At 35.8% G+C, this 19,338-nt stretch overlaps 1 protein-coding gene across 1 annotated transcript in view; it reads left to right on the top strand.

Annotated features, from left to right (window-relative positions):
- Positions 1-1,639: 1,639 nt before the first annotated feature.
- The window catches only part of LOC140157171 (uncharacterized), a 35,603-nt gene continuing 17,904 nt past the window's right edge, over positions 1,640-19,338 (top strand). Inside the window, exons 1-2 of the mRNA XM_072180271.1 lie at positions 1,640-1,819; positions 4,117-4,457. Coding sequence (XP_072036372.1) covers positions 4,142-4,457 — 316 coding nt within the window. The 5' untranslated portion in view covers positions 1,640-1,819; positions 4,117-4,141. The remainder of the gene's footprint in view (positions 1,820-4,116; positions 4,458-19,338) is intronic.

Raw genomic sequence — 19,338 nt, 5'->3', positions numbered from 1 at the left:
AAATTCTAGGATCATCATGAATAGACCTATTATTGTGTTTTCAATCATGTCGTCACCAAGTTCGACCTCGACTTCGATTCATAAGAAAAGTAAAACTAAACATTTAGATACGCATAAGAATTGTAAATAGGATAAGAATAACATCAGTTGATCGATGTTCGATTTAGTTCATCGAACACAATTGAGGCGACACTTACACCTGAGACTATTATAGGCCTACCTGAGCCTATTATATAGTCTCAACTTACACTGAGGTTTCTGAGATCATTATTTGCTCACAACCAAGGTAAAATAAGTGATGCCAGTGTTACAAAGTAGCCGCCCAATTGGGTTTATTTTTCATGATAAAGATATCACTCAGTCCATACCATCTGGGTATCAATGATCATGACTGCCTCAATTTGTAAGCTATTGTTGAAGATATTGTTTAAATATCACAGAGAAAATTGTTTAATACGAAATATCGAACTCCATAACTTTTATATACTAAAACAGACATTTTTTAAAATCAACTTTTTACTAGGTCGTCGAAACTAACATAATTGTACAATTTGTTATTTTTGGCATTCAATTTCTGGGAATATTTTGACACAACAGCTACGCAGTCCTATATTACTCGTATAAAATATAAAGGGCTGGGGTATGAACGTTTGGACAGTATTTATTGTGGGACATTAGAGCACATCAGACATATCGAATTGCATTCTGAATACGAAGAATGGCCTTCTGATATCAAATAATTTTCATTTTTTGAAATTCGCAATTTAATACACATTTTATGGCAAATCATTAAAAATTGATATTTTTGATATTTAACAGTACTTGAATTGAAGTAAACTTTATAAATCTGATGTTTTATACTTGAAGTGTATGTAGGTGGGATGAAAAGCCGACGATCAATTGAAAATTTTGACCTTTCGTATTGAAGATATGGATTTTTTTCCCAAAACACCAAAAAAATTAGGTCTTTTGGGAAAAAATCCATATCTTCAATATGAAAGGTCAAAATTTTCAATTGACTGTCGGCTTTTCGTCCCTGCTACATACACTTTAAGAATATATCATTAGATTTATATAATTAATTTCGAGGACTGTTATATATCAAAAATTTGAAAAATATCATATTTTTATAATTTGTCATAAAATTTGTATTATATTGTGATTTTCAAAAAATGAAAATTATTTGATATCAGAAAGACATGCTTCGTATTCAGAATGCAATTCGATAGGTCTGAGGTGCTCTCATGTCCCACAAAAAATACTGTCGAAACGCAATAAACGCTCATTTTAGATCCCTTAATTTCAGGTAATTAATAAAGAAATTAGGCCATAATCATCATCTTTACTCACGGTCTACGGTGGTTAAAACTTGTTAAGTAAGTTATTACTATCATTGAAAGCACCCGTTTTTCTTTTAAAAGTCCACTAGCCCCGAGTTTCGTTTACACTGCTTATCTTTGTTAATGTTAGTGTCCTCGTTTGTTTATTTGTTTATTATTATTATTGTTTTTTATCATTGATCATGTTCTGTATGTTCATGGTTTCAAGCCCGGTTTCAAGTCATCGCGTTTTGTTATAACCATGAGCGCGATTATGGCAACACTGTACCAGGTACAAACATATCTGAATGCAAATTATTCATAATCACACTAAGGACCTTCAATGTATTGAAGATCTTTAAATTATCTGCCGGCGGCTCCGATTTAATTTAAAGGTAGGCCTACTCTAGACACGTACACACCTTGCTTTGCTCAGTGCAGCGGCAAACCATCGGGGCTTTCTGGATTTCTTCAGCTGGAGACTTTGGACTTCACTCAAGGTATTTAAATATTAAAAAATGTAATTATTCTACTCAAAAATAAAGAGGGTTAAAGAAATAGCAATCGTTTAAATACATATGAAATAAGGTTAAACCAATATATTTGTACCTCATCTTCCGGGCTCATCCCACGGATCTGCATTTTAAACCATTGTCGAAATTTACCCCTCTTTTTTGACAGTGTTCATTCTAAAACTGGTATCATTTATTGTGTATACTGTAAAATGATATACGATAATACTGAATTAGAATATGCAAGTTTATTTCTTAAATTAAATAATTACAAAAGCAAATTTGTAAGAGATGGCAGATAGGATCCGTGGAAGTAAAGTAATGCCGGCATAATGTATCGGTCAAATTGTGATTTTGTTATATTCTTTATCCAAAATGCTAAATAGTAGTGATAACTCACAAAGTTTTGAATTCAATCTGGAACTGGAACTTGCAACCTGCTACGTTTCGTCTAATACCTGAGACTAATATACCTGAGATACTTAGTCGATTTACATTATCTAAATCAATTATTGAAAAATAACACTTTAATGTTTTGCTATACAAATTCATTATACAAATCATATGTGCCTGGACACCTCGAATAAGCCGTAAAGTCCCCCTCTGGTCATTTGTACTTTTTTACATATTTGCAAAGAGCATGTTTCAGGGATTAAAATGACACCTCAATGAACTTCATAATGACAATCAGAAGCGAAGTTATGGCTTGTTATAGGTTGCCATGAATCAAAACGCGAAACCAAGAAAAACGCGTTCAAAGTTAGGGAAGCAAAATCACCATTCATCAGATGGGCCTCAGAAAATGTAGATTATTTCATATTTCCACTTATTTCTTTAAAATAAAACTTTGTATGTGTTTAGAAGAAAGCTTAAACATTTCAAATCTGCAAAAATCTCAACTTCGCCAAAATACGAGATTTGCATATATTTTCACCTGTAGCTCGAAATGAAGTTTGCCGAGTTTACGGCTCATTCGCCGCGTCCAGCCACATATACTTAGAAAACTTGCGTGATTTATTGTTGTTAATGAGTTATGTACGTTTTTGAATTTTAAGAATTGTCTCGTTGGGTCATTTCTGTCGTTTTTTATACTGGTGCTAATCACTTTCCTGTATTTTATGGATTTAAATATGTACATTCTGGTTTAAAATGTGTACATTTGTATTTTTTATGATGTTTGAGTGTTGAATATAAATATGAATAAATGAATGTACGGCTTTAACAAAGCCACGGGCCCTAGCTCGAGCCGCTCCAGACAAAGTATTTCGACGTAGTTTGATTTTGATGTAACACGTCTTCGTTATTTAATCTATTTCCATTTAAAAGGGCATTTCGCGATTCACAGCTTCATCCCCGCACTTTTTTCAAAAAAAAGTTCAGATTTTTATGGAAACCTCTGGCTACATAATGTTTATGTACCAAAAATTTCTTGCAGATTAATTCGTTTTGCAAAAATATCGTCAAATTTGAATTTAGTTCTGGTATAGTGATTTTGGGAATAAGCTTTTTTCGTGGATAACTTCATAAAAAGAGGATGCTAGGATCACGAAATCCTCCTTTAATTCTATTCTCAGTAATGTTTTTAAACATTCGTTAGAACTTAAAAGTTCTAACGAATGTTTGATGACTTAAAATCGATTATCATGTTACGCAGAATATCTGCATGGTAGAAATATATCATCGAATTTTCGTCATCAAACCATATTCGTTAGAACAACATTGCATTACTTATCTCGAGCTAGGGTCCGTGGCTTTGTTAATGGCTTTGTTAAAGCCAGTCATACATTAATTCATTAATCATATTTATGTTCAGCACCCAAATATATAAAAAAAAATTACAATTGGACATCCACCAAAAAGTCGTGAACATGGTGAAGGTCTTTTATCTGAAACAGGTTTACACATACAATCTAACATTTTCTATAATCAAGATAATGACAAAAACTATCAATGGAGCAAAAAATATTTCAACTATAATATACAAAAATCAATAACCTTGTTGGGTGGGTCATGATTTGCATACAAAAGACATCACAACGAACCATGTATCACTTTTTACTTCTCTTAACGCATGGACGGACAAACAACAAGTTCGCTATAATTTAAAAATTATGGATGCTCAATAGAAAGACATTATAATGACGTCAGACAAGAATATCCACTTGAAAATTTGAAATTGTTTAATATAGCCCGTTTATAGTGGTATAATTCGCATTTTTTCGATTATATCCGACATCATCGACTTTGCATCTATTGTTTTTTCCCATTCTCTCTCTAACTTGCAGGTGTAGTCGACATCCTATCTTGGTAATGGAATCATCAAAATCGACTGAAAACCTCGCTCCCAAAATGTCTAGTGAAAACGGTCGAATTCTACTGGTGCTGGTGGTAATGGCATTGGTGGTTTCCGTTGTTGCCTTGGTTGTAGCATGTGTGGGTCTCAGCCTCAAAGGAACCACTCAAATCATGATGCCAGGATACGACGATCATGCAGACGATCATGATCATCATCATGCAGACGATCATGATCATGATCATGCAGACGATCATGATCATGCAGACGATCATGATCATGATGATGATCATGATGATCATGATTATGAGGAGGATCACTATCACGGATCAGGTATGGTTTTGAATAGATTGGGAATCGAACCCGGAATTGCAAACATTGGGAATCGAAGCCGGAATTGAAAACAGACGATTCTCATCACGATTATGATTTTTTGAAATGATAGAGTAATATGCCAACTTGCAATGCCTTGTGATTGTTTTGAAATATTAAACTCCAGTGTGTGTTTTTGTTTGGGTTAGATAATGATCAGTAATATATTTTTGACAGTTTGCGTGCGTTTCTCTACACCGGTGAATGCAATACGTCATTCAGCTATTAAACATATAAATGAACATTCGCTTTGACCCCACCCCAATATTCCAGAGGATGATTTAAGGAAGCCCCATCATGCACTGTAAATGTGTTATCACTAGAGTTTCAACTGCCACTTTACTTTTCAAATCCCATTGAACTCTGTGCAAAAGATGTTGTTTTAGAATTGCCCGTGTGTTGTCATTATTTGGTCGATTTCAGATCTAAAGTGATGTATGCATGAATGATAATTCACACCTTCTGTAGATAACATAAAATGTGAAATCGACCAACTTTTTGAAGGTGTATTTATTGTAAATATATCTGTCCAAATTCAAATTTAACCATGCACGTGTGTATGCAGTGGGCGGGCAGTGGTGTCATGTTTACGCACACAGCTGTGCTAACCGCAAGACCTGCTGGGAAGTGCTTAAATCATCCTCTGCCAATATTCATTTACAAATAATTTTAAACATATTTAGTACGTCATGTTCTCTAATCTTTTCCCAATTTTCTGTTAGAAATCCATTATATTATCATCACAATGATGATGATCATCATTTGACTAATTCTTCCAGTATCTTTTTTTTTTCCAATCAAGAGGAGCGATTCTCAATCTTTTAGCGATTAAAGTTAGGAGCAAATCATTTTCAATTGAATTTTTAGTAGAAAGGATTGATTTTCATTGTCTTTCAATCCTTTGAAGGCTAAGGACAAATCCTTTTCAGTTGAAAAAAAAAAAATTTGAAAAATGTTTGAAATCTCATTCCAAATATAATATTCCAAAAATGTAACACATGTTATTTGGCAGTACATTAGGAGAAACACGCCATAGTGAAATCAGTCTAAAAAGATTAAGATTCAAACCAAAAAACATTTCAATCTATTTTACTTGGGATTAAACTAAAGATAAATAATTTAAAGATATATATATATATGTCTGATGTGCTGTAATGTCGCAGAAAAATGCTGTGCAAACGTTGTTGAACGAGCCCTTAAACATTACTGGAAATACAATGTTGCATCGAATATTCTACGTTGAATAGAAGCGGGCCTTAGTTTTGTTTTCATTATTATTATTTGTATAATTACGTGTGGAACTGAATGTACGCATACCGTAAAACCTCGTCTACAAGCATATAGCATAATGAAAACTTCGCGACATCTGCTCTGCACACTACTACACGGCCACTAAAGCATGTGTCAAACCCTCTCTGTTTTACTTCCATAGCTCATATCTTTGGATTTACTCATAGTATCAACCTGGGGTGAACGGCATTGAAAAGAACTTTTTTTCATCTAGTCAATGGACTTCAAGTGATTTATATATAGCTTCACAAAATATATGGGTTTTTTTAACTAGAAAAGTTCATGTCTGACTACTTCTCAATGGAGAATTTCCCCTTTGGCCTCAAAATATCTGGGTCGGACAGTTATCTCAATTTGGTATATGAAAACCAAAGGTCGTACAAATTGCATTGATATGCCATTGAAATTCTCCAGCTTATGATATAAACCTCATTCCTGTTGAATAAGCAGATGTATGGTTTTTTTAGCTTGAACATGTTGAAAAACTGTGTTCAGTCGAACTTATCCTCTGTGTTAAACAGGAAGCCCCGCTTGGTCAGTTCTCCACAGAAGAACTGACAATACACCTGTTATTTTGATGACAGACAGAACAGAATTTACATGGACAAATTTTAACCTTGAATAATTCCCCAAGGAACTTGAACCAAAAGTGGGACTTTCACTTTGAGCTCAAATCTGTGACGTCATCAGAACTGACTGCGCGGAGTATCCCACGCACTACAACCCGGGAAATTAATAGTTGGCACACATGCACTGATTAATTGAAATACGTGCCATATCACAATTCGAGAGGGTAGTAAAACATGCATGCGATATATGTGACGCACAGACTCCCCCTGTATCCATTCTTCCCCACTCCCCATCATTCAATGTTGGAGTGTCTCACGGACCTGTTCACAATATGGCTTGGTCCAACATTGAATTGGGGGAGTGGGGGCAGAGATATACCAAAAGACAGGCAAACTGTGCCAACCTTTTTTTCCTGGATTGTCCGAATCAAATCCTAAATAATGCATCTGTTTTCCGTTTTTGCTCTATAACTCTGGAACGGAATGTCGTATTCACTTCAAATTTCACACACAAACATGTAACATATAGAGGTTTATGATGAAAAAACAACGATGGAAAAACACATCTTTTTATTTCGGGAGCGGTCATTGAAACATCGTTTTTGCTGAATTTTGCGTTATGCCATATTGGTAAAAAGGTGACTTTGCTCAACATTGGTTGGGGGGATGGGGGTGTTTACATTACTTGTTATTCAAATATCATGTGTAATATTAGAATCAATGTAGTATTGATCATGTTGCCACATTCATTTGTTTGCTTGTGTGTTACATGTTTGTAGGGATTGCAATGTGGGGTGGGGGGGTGACTGTAGCGTGGGTGTAGGGATGTGTTGGGATAATGATGTGTGTTATACAAGTTGAATACGGGCCCGGGGTGTTCTTTTAACTACCAGTCCTTATAAGGAAACCCACACATCCTTACCCCCCCACACCCCCACACCACAAGCTACAACCCCCCCCCCCACACACACACACACACACACACACGTTCCAAACCCTACAAATATACATACACAAAGAAATGAATGTGGGAACATGATCAATACTACATTGATTCTGATATAACACATGACATTTGAATAACAAGTAAGTAAAATTAACTTCTTTCACCATTACGCTTATATATTTAACAGTTTGAAGGAAACCTTTAATATTACCTCAATTGGCAACTTTCAATTGGCAAAATGACGTGATGATGTTCTTCAATAAAGCTGACATATTTGCATTCCGAATACGAAGTTCATCTGTGTAATGTTAACTCCGTATTATTTGAATGGATATGAGCAAAATGGGAAACTAAAGTAACACGAGTTTTACATGAAAAGTTCCAACTAATTTGAATCTGTGGTGTTGCAGTCAGAAATAAATAAGGCGCCTCTTTAACATGAGTTTTCTTTTGTATTTTAAGTACACATTTATAGGGTGAAGTCATCATCACGATCGCCTTGCATTTCAAAATTCACATCACTTGCGATCACAGTTTTATAATACATGCACGTACAATATGGCTCTCTTGCAAAATCACCAAGTCCGCCAAGTATATCTGATTACTTATAGTCAGGCTGATTTACAGCAGTTTCCTACGAGAGAGACTTTTGCTGTAGCAGTCACTGATGCTTTCGCCTCTCAGGGACTTGCCTCAGTGACGCAATGGGTTTGTGCTAAAGAGCAGCATGAAAACGGCGGAGTGCATTACCACATGGCCATAAAATTAAACCGTATGCAACGATGGCTTCGTGCCAAGAAATACTTGGAAGACCATCATTCAATCGTTGTGAATTTTAGTGCCAATCATGTAAACTATTATACTGCATGGTTATATGTGACGAAAGAAGACGATGAACCTCTTCAATCTGAAGATCACCCGATCTTAGCCAATCCACCACAGACATTGCAAGCAAGTCAAGCCCATAATGATGACATGCGTCCGCGTAAGAAGCAGAAGAAAGTGAGATTAACGTCTTTTGATGTTGGAGAAATCTGCATAGCAAGTAACATAAAGAATCGCTTGCAGCTTCTTGCCTTGGCAAACAGGCTGAAAGTCGAAGGCAAGTCGGATCTGGCTGAGTTTATATTCAAGCGTGGTAAGAAGGCCGTCGAAGAAGTGATATCCACAGCATGGGATATGGCAAATGCCGAAAGTGCTCTTGAGCGTGCTCAAATGCGTCGGGTAGACATCCTAAGAGAAGCTTTTGATACTGAATGTGGATGTAATGGATCTTGGTTGGACCAGGCCAAAGACATTCTCAAGAGGAACTCAATTACTCACGACAGATTCAGCACAGGAGTCATGTCCCTATTACAATTGGGACGTGGCAAGTATAGAAATCTACTGATCACAGGTCCTACCAACTGTGGGAAAACATTCATTCTTCAGCCTCTAGCCACCATATTTAAAACATTCAGCAATCCATCAACAGCTACGTATGCCTGGATTGGTGCAGAGGCTGCAGAAGTGATTGTTTTAAATGATTTCAGATGGAGCCCAAAGGTTATTATTAATATCGTAACAATTCGTATATAAACATAATGTGCTATTAACGAGTTACTGGGATAAGAACGACATTTAGTTTCTTAAATTTGTAATTGTTCCCTTTTAATTTAATGTCCGTGTTACAGATATTTGCCAATAAAAAGAAGAAGAAAATGACAAAGTTAGTTAACTAACTACCCTACAAATTTGTTCTTGTCTGAGCAACTCATTAATAGGCACATGATGCTTGGATACGAATTTTACGGTATTAGTTATTACTGTCAATAGTTGTGTTCTATATACCTTGTAAAATTATATTCACAATAATGTGTTTCTTCGTCTTTTACATATTATACAGGTCATTGCGTGGTCAGATTTCCTCCTACTACTGGAAGGCGAAGTAGTACATCTGCCAGCCCCAAAGACGCATTACTCCCGTGACCTGTTCATTGATACTGATGTGCCCATATTTTGCACAACAAGCCAAGAAATCCAGATGGTTGCAGGAGGTATGGTCCAGGAGAGAGAGTCAGCGATGATGGCGGTGCGGTGGAACCACTTCAAATTCACCAGTCAGATTGCACAGGCAGATCAACGACCCATTCCCCCATGTGCACGATGTTTTGCGGCACTTGTACTGCCAACTGCAGATCATCAGCAAGAATAATCTAAATATAAAAGAGGAAGAACACAGAATAAGAAAATAATGTTCGAAACCAGCACTTAAAAGCAAGGAAACCCTGATATCATTTCATATATTTAATAAGTATTTCAAATACGTTGATAGCAAAGAGAGCTTATTTATTTAAATACGTGAACATGTACAGCCATTATAAAAACATTCCAAAACATATTTGTGTTCACTGGGATAACAATGCTGTCTTCAGTAGATAGCAATATTTGACAAAAGAACAGTTCGTGCATAATGTTAATATCGTGTAATTGAAAGGATATTGCCAGCTAAAAACTAATATACAATTGTGTAAAGATTAATGATGACATTAAGTACGATGTGAAGTGACATCGTGTTTGGGAACAAAGTATTTAAAATATGTATAATAATTGCTAAAAATGACAAAATTGCTCAATCAATCAATCAATCAATCAATCATCCAATTACTTAGTAATCATGTAGCCTAATCAATCATCCAAGCAATATATGCACCAATAATAACTGAAATAAGTTAAAATGAACAAATAGTCTTCAAAATGTCATCAAATAGTGACATTTGGATGCAAAAATGAACCAAGACAAACCAAAAAAGTAAAGAAATGCAGAATCAGTCATCTATCAATCAATCAATAGATCAATCAATATATCATCCAATCAATCGTGTAAGCAATCATGCAAGCAATACATGCACCAATAATTAATAAACGTTTTAGTAAAATAAGTTGAAAAGGAAAAAATAGTATTAAAATTGTCAAGCATTGTTTATAATAATTGAGTATAGACGTGATTTTGGATGAAAAAATGAACAAGGAAAAGGAAAAATTGAAGAAACAAATTATAATCAGTCAATGTATCAATCAATCAATCAATCAATTAATCAATCAATCAATCAATCAGACAATAGATCATCCAATCAATCATGTGATCAATTATCCAAGCAATACATGCACCAATAATTAATAAAAGTTTTAGTAAAATAAGTTGAAAAGGAAAAATAGTATTAATTGTCAAGCATTGTTTATAATAATTGAGTGTTGGCGTGACTTTGGGATGAAAAAAAGAAAAGATATGCAGCGTCATTGAATCAATCAACCATTCAATCAATCAATCAAACAATAGATCATGTAATCAATCATGTCATCAATGATCCAATATATAGGCCGACATCCTGATTGACAGAATATTTACGGAAATGGAAAACGAAGAAATAGCATTCAAAAGATCAAACATTATTTATAATAGGGCTAATTGCATGTAGGCCTCAGTTTTTGATGAAAAAATGAACAAAGAGAGAAATGCCAAATGGAAAGAAATGCAAAATCAGTCAGTCAATCAATCAATCAGTTGATCAATCAATCAAGCACTCCCATCCAGCAAATATTGAATAGAATATTGCCATGCCCGTTTTGTCCCGTAACCTTTTTAAATTTATAACTGGACACATTTTAATCTTATGTCAAATGTTCCCTGACAGTCATGTGAAATGTTCGGAGACATTATAGTAAAAGATATTTTCATTTTGTACAATGTACGCAATGAATGGCGTGCGCCAAAAACGTAGAGAACTCATAACACGAATGCACATCATTCAGCCATTGCCATTTTAATGCATTAGAGGTACGATTACTTTGGGTATGCGGTTATCCATTGTATATCAGGATCGATCTTCACAACGGCATACGCCACGATATACAGCATAGGGAGACACGTTGTAAGACGGTCTACAGTATAAAAAAGAAAAGCTTTTAGTATACATTATACTTACTTCTTGATAAAAGTGTATACCGTTTGTAATTTGCCCCACGAAGCATGATAATGTCCTTAAAATGATTAAATGATGGCCAAGGTGTCAAATACAATTCCCAATCAATTAAACGTTGTGTGAAATGAAGAAAATTATGAAAAATCAGCCTTTTTGTGACTGTATATCGTCTGTTGTGTTACTACGCCACACACGTGCATACACATAGCCTAAACCTTTCAAATTTTTGTTCAGCACTGGATTGTGACGCTACTTCGTGCCGCAATGAATAGCGAGAGTTGAACTGTCCACCACGACACGCATGAGTGTGTATACTGTATAGTGTATGCACCGGTTCGGGACCATCTCAGGGCATATCATTATTGCATTTGTTATTAAAAGTAGTAGGCCCTATTTGTTTTTCCTTTGAGGTTCACGCTTTAAATATAAATCTCGAAAATTACTCACCTTTATTATACTAACAATTCTGCTGAAGTTAATATTTCGTTCTCTGTCCGCCCGTTGATAAGATCTGCTGCAGTCGTGTCCTCGTTGATTCTATTGTCTTATCAATTATGTCCTTTGGAATGTTGTGCAAAGTTCTGACAATCCTTATTTTAAAATCCTCCAACTTTTCCTTGGAGAGATTCAGTTTGATGGCGTCTTCTCTCAGTGCCTTTCCTCCTATATGAAAGATGGTTTCTATAGGGTTCAAATCCGGACTGCGGGCCGGAATGTTCAAAACCTGCGCGTTCGCGCGTCTTATGGCAGCAAGAGCTTTTGCTGAGTTCTGTGATGGATCACCATCCTGGACAAACAAATTGGTGTCTTTGTCACAAACATCAAGCATGTTTTCAAAATTGTCGTCCACAAATGTGGCAAAAACGTCACCATTCATGCTGTCATAGGGTTCGCAAGTAACAACTCCTTTTCCATGAGATACTGCTACTATAAATTTGGCAACTGTGCCACCAGATCCCTCTTTTCTGCCCTTCGTGGTACATCCGCGTAATAGGCCTTCTCCTCTTTTCCGAAAAATTCTTGATTTAGGTGCTCGTGCTTGATCCAGTGGGTTCGTTTTATACACGAAACCGACACCATCCAGATAAAAAGCTACATCTCTACACCAAAAATGTATGGGCCGTTTAACCATTCGTGCAGCAAATTGCTTGCGATTCTTTAGGTCTTTTAATGTCAGTAATCCCTTCTTCCGGGTCTGCCTAAACTTATACCCGTTTCGATGAAGAACGTTCAGCACAGTTCTACGAGTAACATTAGCTTCTGAAATTCCTGCAGCCGTCATTAGGCGTGACACAGAAAACGTGCCCTCAGACAGTCTGAGTTTCTTCAGTTCACGCAGTAGGTAGCGTTCCTCATGTTCTGATATCTTCCGTGGTCGTCCTCTTGGACGTGCGACCCGTTTCTTTTTTTCCTTTTTACCTTTGTCTTCGTCGAGGATCCGTTTCACGCTACTCCAAGAAATCTTGCATTTTGTACCAATTGCACGGAGAGACATGTGACATTCTTCTCTAAGCAGTTTCACGTAGGCCTTAACCTTTTCGGGAATAGGCGAACGAAACACCATGTTTAAATAAAATTTGAAAACCACTCTTAGGAAAAACTAACGGCTCAGCTCAAACTCATATACTGCTTTTCTCAGGTAGGGTGTGGGGATGCTTTTATTTCGAATGATAGTACCTAAATGAACAATTCAATTTAAAAACTTTAAATCTCACGGTTATTACCAAGGCGGGATTCCCTATATCGATCCATGGTGTATACACCCACATTTAAGACAGAACACCCACTCTCTGATCTCCCCGCTATTTCTGATCTCCCCGACGGCGGAGAGATCAGAAAAATATCGATTAATCAATGGAAAGAAAAGATCAGTGTTTAAGTGTCATATTGGCGATTACTGTGAACTTGTTAATTATAAGCGTGTAAAACAAGAATTTAAACTATTTTAATTCCTTGATCTAAGAAAACTATGATAACAATTCACAACTTGATAGTATTACTATCAAAATAGGTATGTCTTAGTTATATCATGCATGTTTTAAGCGCATGTTTTAGGGAAATTGGTGCGTGTATAATGATAACTCCGAAATATTACAAATTAAATTGCCACTCCAAGATTTGAAAGCCCAATCAAGTGAACCATGTTTAAAGATGTTAGTAGTTTAATATTTTAAAAGTTCGTGTTTACACCTCGGTAAGGTTACATGCTCTTAAAATTCCTAAAAGAACGCAAATGAAATGCTTGTCGTATCCAGAATATTACAGTTCAGTGAAGTTTATTTATTTTCCATCAAATAAAAAAAAAAAAATGACAAATATGTTACTCAATATGAGACAAGAATATGATAATACTAAATATTAAATACAAAATATGACATTAGATGGTTTTGAAGATTAATCATAGCTTTGAACTGCGAAAATAATCGGCACTCATACATTATTCTTTTGACATATCCGTATTTCGCAATATGTTTTGTTAATATTCATTTTGTATATTAACATGAATAGGATAAATAATCCCTGAAAACTTGGTGGCCATATCTTTTATGGTTTTTATTCTATAAGCCAAAATATGACATTATATGCATATTTTTGAAGATTTGTCAAAACTTTGAAACTGAAAATATTCGGCACTCGTACATTATTCTTTTGACTAATCCCGTATTTCACAATATATCTCATTAATATTTCTTTGATATATTGACATGAATGTGAAAATTCATCCCTGAAAATTTGGTGGCCATACCTTTTATGGTTTTATTTTTACAAGCCAAAATATGAAATTAGATGTATATTTTTAGAATTGATTCGGACAACCCGGGAAATTAATAGTTGGCACACATGCACTGATTAATTGAAATACGTGCCATATCACAATTCGAGAGGGTAGTAAAACATGCATGCGATATATGTGACGCACAGACTCCCCTGTATCCATTCTTCCCCACTCCCCATCATTCAATGTTGGAGTGTCTCACGGACCTGTTCACAATATGGCTTGGTCCAACATTGAATTGGGGAGTGGGGCAGAGATATACCAAAAGACAGGCAAACTGTGCCAACCTTTTTTTCCTGGATTGTCCGAATCAAATCCTAAATAATGCATCTGTTTTCCGTTTTTGCTCTATAACTCTGGAACGGAATGTCGTATTCACTTCAAATTTCACACACAAACATGTAACATATAGAGGTTTATGATGAAAAACAACGATGGAAAAACACATCTTTTTATTTCGGGAGCGGTCATTGAAACATCGTTTTTGCTGAATTTTGCGTTATGCCATATTGGTAAAAAGGTGACTTTGCTCAACATTGGTTGGGGGGATGGGGGGTGTTTACATTACTTGTTATTCAAATATCATGTGTAATATTAGAATCAATGTAGTATTGATCATGTTGCCACATTCATTTGTTTGCTTGTGTGTTACATGTTTGTAGGGATTGCAATGTGGGGGTGGGGGGGGTGACTGTAGCGTGGGTGTAGGGATGTGTTGGGATAATGATGTGTGTGTTATACAAGTTGAATACGGGCACGGGGTGTGCTTTTAATTATCAGTACTTATAAGTAAACACACACATCTTTATCCCCACACACCCCTACACCACAAGCTACACCCCCCCCACACACACACACATACACACGTTCCAAACCCCTACAAATATACATACACAAAGAAATGAATGTGGGAACATGATCAATACTACATTGATTCTGATATAACACATGACATTTGAATAACAAGTAAGTAAAATTAACTTCTTTCACCATTACGCTTATATATTTAACAGTTTGAAGGAAACCTTTAATATTACCTCAATTGGCAACTTTCAATTGGCAAAATGACGTGATGATGTTCTTCAATAAAGCTGACATATTTGCATTCCGAATACGAAGTTCATCTGTGTAATGTTAACTCCGTATTATTTGAATGGATATGAGCAAAATGGGAAACTAAAGTAACACGAGTTTTACATGAAAAGTTCCAACTAATTTGAATCTGTGGTGTTGCAGTCAGAAATAAATAAGGCGCCTCTTTAACATGAGTTTTCTTTTGTATTTTAAGTACACATTTATAGGGTGAAGTCATCATCACGATCGCCTTGCATTTCAAAATTCACATCACTTGCGATCACAGTTTTATAATACATGCACGTACAATATGGCTCTCTTGCAAAATCACCAAGTCCGCCAAGTATATCTGATTACTTATAGTCAGGCTGATTTACAGCAGTTTCCTACGAGAGAACTTTTGCTGTAGCAGTCACTGATGCTTTCGCCTCTCAGGGACTTGCCTCAGTGACGCAATGGGTTTGTGCTAAAGAGCAGCATGAAAACGGCGGAGTGCATTACCACATGGCCATAAAATTAAACCGTATGCAACGATGGCTTCGTGCCAAGAAATACTTGGAAGACCATCATTCAATCGTTGTGAATTTTAGTGCCAATCATGTAAACTATTATACTGCATGGTTATATGTGACGAAAGAAGACGATGAACCTCTTCAATCTGAAGATCACCCGATCTTAGCCAATCCACCACAGACATTGCAAGCAAGTCAAGCCCATAATGATGACATGCGTCCGCGTAAGAAGCAGAAGAAAGTGAGATTAACGTCTTTTGATGTTGGAGAAATCTGCATAGCAAGTAACATAAAGAATCGCTTGCAGCTTCTTGCCTTGGCAAACAGGCTGAAAGTCGAAGGCAAGTCGGATCTGGCTGAGTTTATATTCAAGCGTGGTAAGAAGGCCGTCGAAGAAGTGATATCCACAGCATGGGATATGGCAAATGCCGAAAGTGCTCTTGAGCGTGCTCAAATGCGTCGGGTAGACATCCTAAGAGAAGCTTTTGATACTGAATGTGGATGTAATGGATCTTGGTTGGACCAGGCCAAAGACATTCTCAAGAGGAACTCAATTACTCACGACAGATTCAGCACAGGAGTCATGTCCCTATTACAATTGGGACGTGGCAAGTATAGAAATCTACTGATCACAGGTCCTACCAACTGTGGGAAAACATTCATTCTTCAGCCTCTAGCCACCATATTTAAAACATTCAGCAATCCATCAACAGCTACGTATGCCTGGATTGGTGCAGAGGCTGCAGAAGTGATTGTTTTAAATGATTTCAGATGGAGCCCAAAGGTTATTATTAATATCGTAACAATTCGTATATAAACATAATGTGCTATTAACGAGTTACTGGGATAAGAACGACATTTAGTTTCTTAAATTTGTAATTGTTTCCTTTTAATTTAATGTCCGTGTTACAGATATTTGCCAATAAAAAGAAGAAGAAAATGAAAAAGTTAGTTAACTAACTACCCTACAAATTTGTTCTTGTCTGAGCAACTCATTAATAGGCACATGATGCTTGGATACGAATTTTTACGGTATTAGTTATTACTGTCAATAGTTGTGTTCTATATACCTTGTAAAATTATATTCACAATAATGTGTTTCTTCGTCTTTTACATATTATACAGGTCATTGCGTGGTCAGATTTCCTCCTACTACTGGAAGGCGAAGTAGTACATCTGCCAGCCCCAAAGACGCATTACTCCCGTGACCTGTTCATTGATACTGATGTGCCCATATTTTGCACAACAAGCCAAGAAATCCAGATGGTTGCAGGAGGTATGGTCCAGGAGAGAGAGTCAGCGATGATGGCGGTGCGGTGGAACCACTTCAAATTCACCAGTCAGATTGCACAGGCAGATCAACGACCAATTCCCCATGTGCACGATGATGTTTTGCGGCACTTGTACTGCCAACTGCAGATCATCAGCAAGAATAATCTAAATATAAAAGAGGAAGAACACAGAATAAGAAAATAATGTTCGAAACCAGCACTTAAAAGCAAGGAAACCCTGATATCATTTCATATATTTAATAAGTATTTCAAATACGTTGATAGCAAAGAGAGCTTATTTATTTAAATACGTGAACATGTACAGCCATTATAAAAACATTCCAAAACATATTTGTGTTCACTGGGATAACAATGCTGTCTTCAGTAGATAGCAATATTTGACAAAAGAACAGTTCGTGCATAATGTTAATATCGTGTAATTGAAAGGATATTGCCAGCTAAAAACTAATATACAATTGTGTAAAGATTAATGATGACATTAAGTACGATGTGAAGTGACATCGTGTTTGGGAACAAAGTATTTAAAATATGTATAATAATTGCTAAAAATGACAAAATTGCTCAATCAATCAATCAATCAATCAATCATCCAATTACTTAGTAATCATGTAGCCTAATCAATCATCCAAGCAATATATGCACCAATAATAACTGAAATAAGTTAAAATGAACAAATAGTCTTCAAAATGTCATCATTTTGAATAAATGGGTGTAGGCGTGACATTTGGATGCAAAAATGAACCAAGACAAACCAAAAAAGTAAAGAAATGCAGAATCAGTCATCTATCAATCAATCAATAGATCAATCAATATATCATCCAATCAATCGTGTAAGCAATCATGCAAGCAATACATGCACCAATAATTAATAAACGTTTTAGTAAAATAAGTTGAAAAGGAAAAAATAGTATTAAAATTGTCAAGCATTGTTTATAATAATTGAGTATAGACGTGATTTTTGGATGAAAAAATGAACAAGGAAAAGGAAAAATTGAAGAAACAAATTATAATCAGTCAATGTATCAATCAATCAATCAATCAATTAATCAATCAATCAATCAATCAGACAATAGATCATCCAATCAATCATGTGATCAATTATCCAAGCAATACATGCACCAATAATTAATAAAAGTTTTAGTAAAATAAGTTGAAAAGGAAAAAATAGTATTAAAATTGTCAAGCATTGTTTATAATAATTGAGTGTTGGCGTGACTTTGGGATGCAAAAAGAAAAGATATGCAGCGTCATTGAATCAATCAACCATTCAATCAATCAATCAAACAATAGATCATGTAATCAATCATGTCATCAATGATCCAATATATAGGCCGACATCCTGATTGACAGAATATTTACGGAAATGGAAAACGAAGAAATAGCATTCAAAAGATCAAACATTATTTATAATAGGGCTAATTGCATGTAGGCCTCAGTTTTTGATGAAAAAATGAACAAAGAGAGAAATGCCAAATGGAAAGAAATGCAAAATCAGTCAGTCAATCAATCAATCAGTTGATCAATCAATCAAGCACTCCCATCCAGCAAATATTGAATAGAATATTGCCATGCCCGTTTTGTCCCGTAACCTTTTTAAATTTATAACTGGACACATTTTAATCTTATGTCAAATGTTCCCTGACAGTCATGTGAAATGTTCGGAGACATTATAGTAAAAGATATTTTCATTTTGTACAATGTACGCAATGAATGGCGTGCGCCAAAAACGTAGAGAACTCATAACACGAATGCACATCATTCAGCCATTGCCATTTTAATGCATTAGAGGTACGATTACTTTGGGTATGCGGTTATCCATTGTATATCAGGATCGATCTTCACAACGGCATACGCCACGATATACAGCATAGGGAGACACGTTGTAAGACGGTCTACAGTATAAAAAAGAAAAGCTTTTAGTATACATTATACTTACTTCTTGATAAAAGTGTATACCGTTTGTAATTTGCCCCACGAAGCATGATAATGTCCTTAAAATGATTAAATGATGGCCAAGGTGTCAAATACAATTCCCAATCAATTAAACGTTGTGTGAAATGAAGAAAATTATGAAAAATCAGCCTTTTTGTGACTGTATATCGTCTGTTGTGTTACTACGCCACACACGTGCATACACATAGCCTAAACCTTTCAAATTTTTGTTCAGCACTGGATTGTGACGCTACTTCGTGCCGCAATGAATAGCGAGAGTTGAACTGTCCACCACGACACGCATGAGTGTGTATACTGTATAGTGTATGCACCGGTTCGGGACCATCTCAGGGCATATCATTATTGCATTTGTTATTAAAAGTAGTAGGCCCTATTTGTTTTTCCTTTGAGGTTCACGCTTTAAATATAAATCTCGAAAATTACTCACCTTTATTATACTAACAATTCTGCTGAAGTTAATATTTCGTT

Source organism: Amphiura filiformis, chromosome 7 (genome assembly GCF_039555335.1).
Source record: "Amphiura filiformis chromosome 7, Afil_fr2py, whole genome shotgun sequence".
Lineage (NCBI taxonomy): Eukaryota > Metazoa > Echinodermata > Ophiuroidea > Amphilepidida > Amphiuridae > Amphiura > Amphiura filiformis.
Note: the sequence above shows the minus strand (reverse complement) of the source record. Positions and strands in the feature narration are given on the sequence as shown.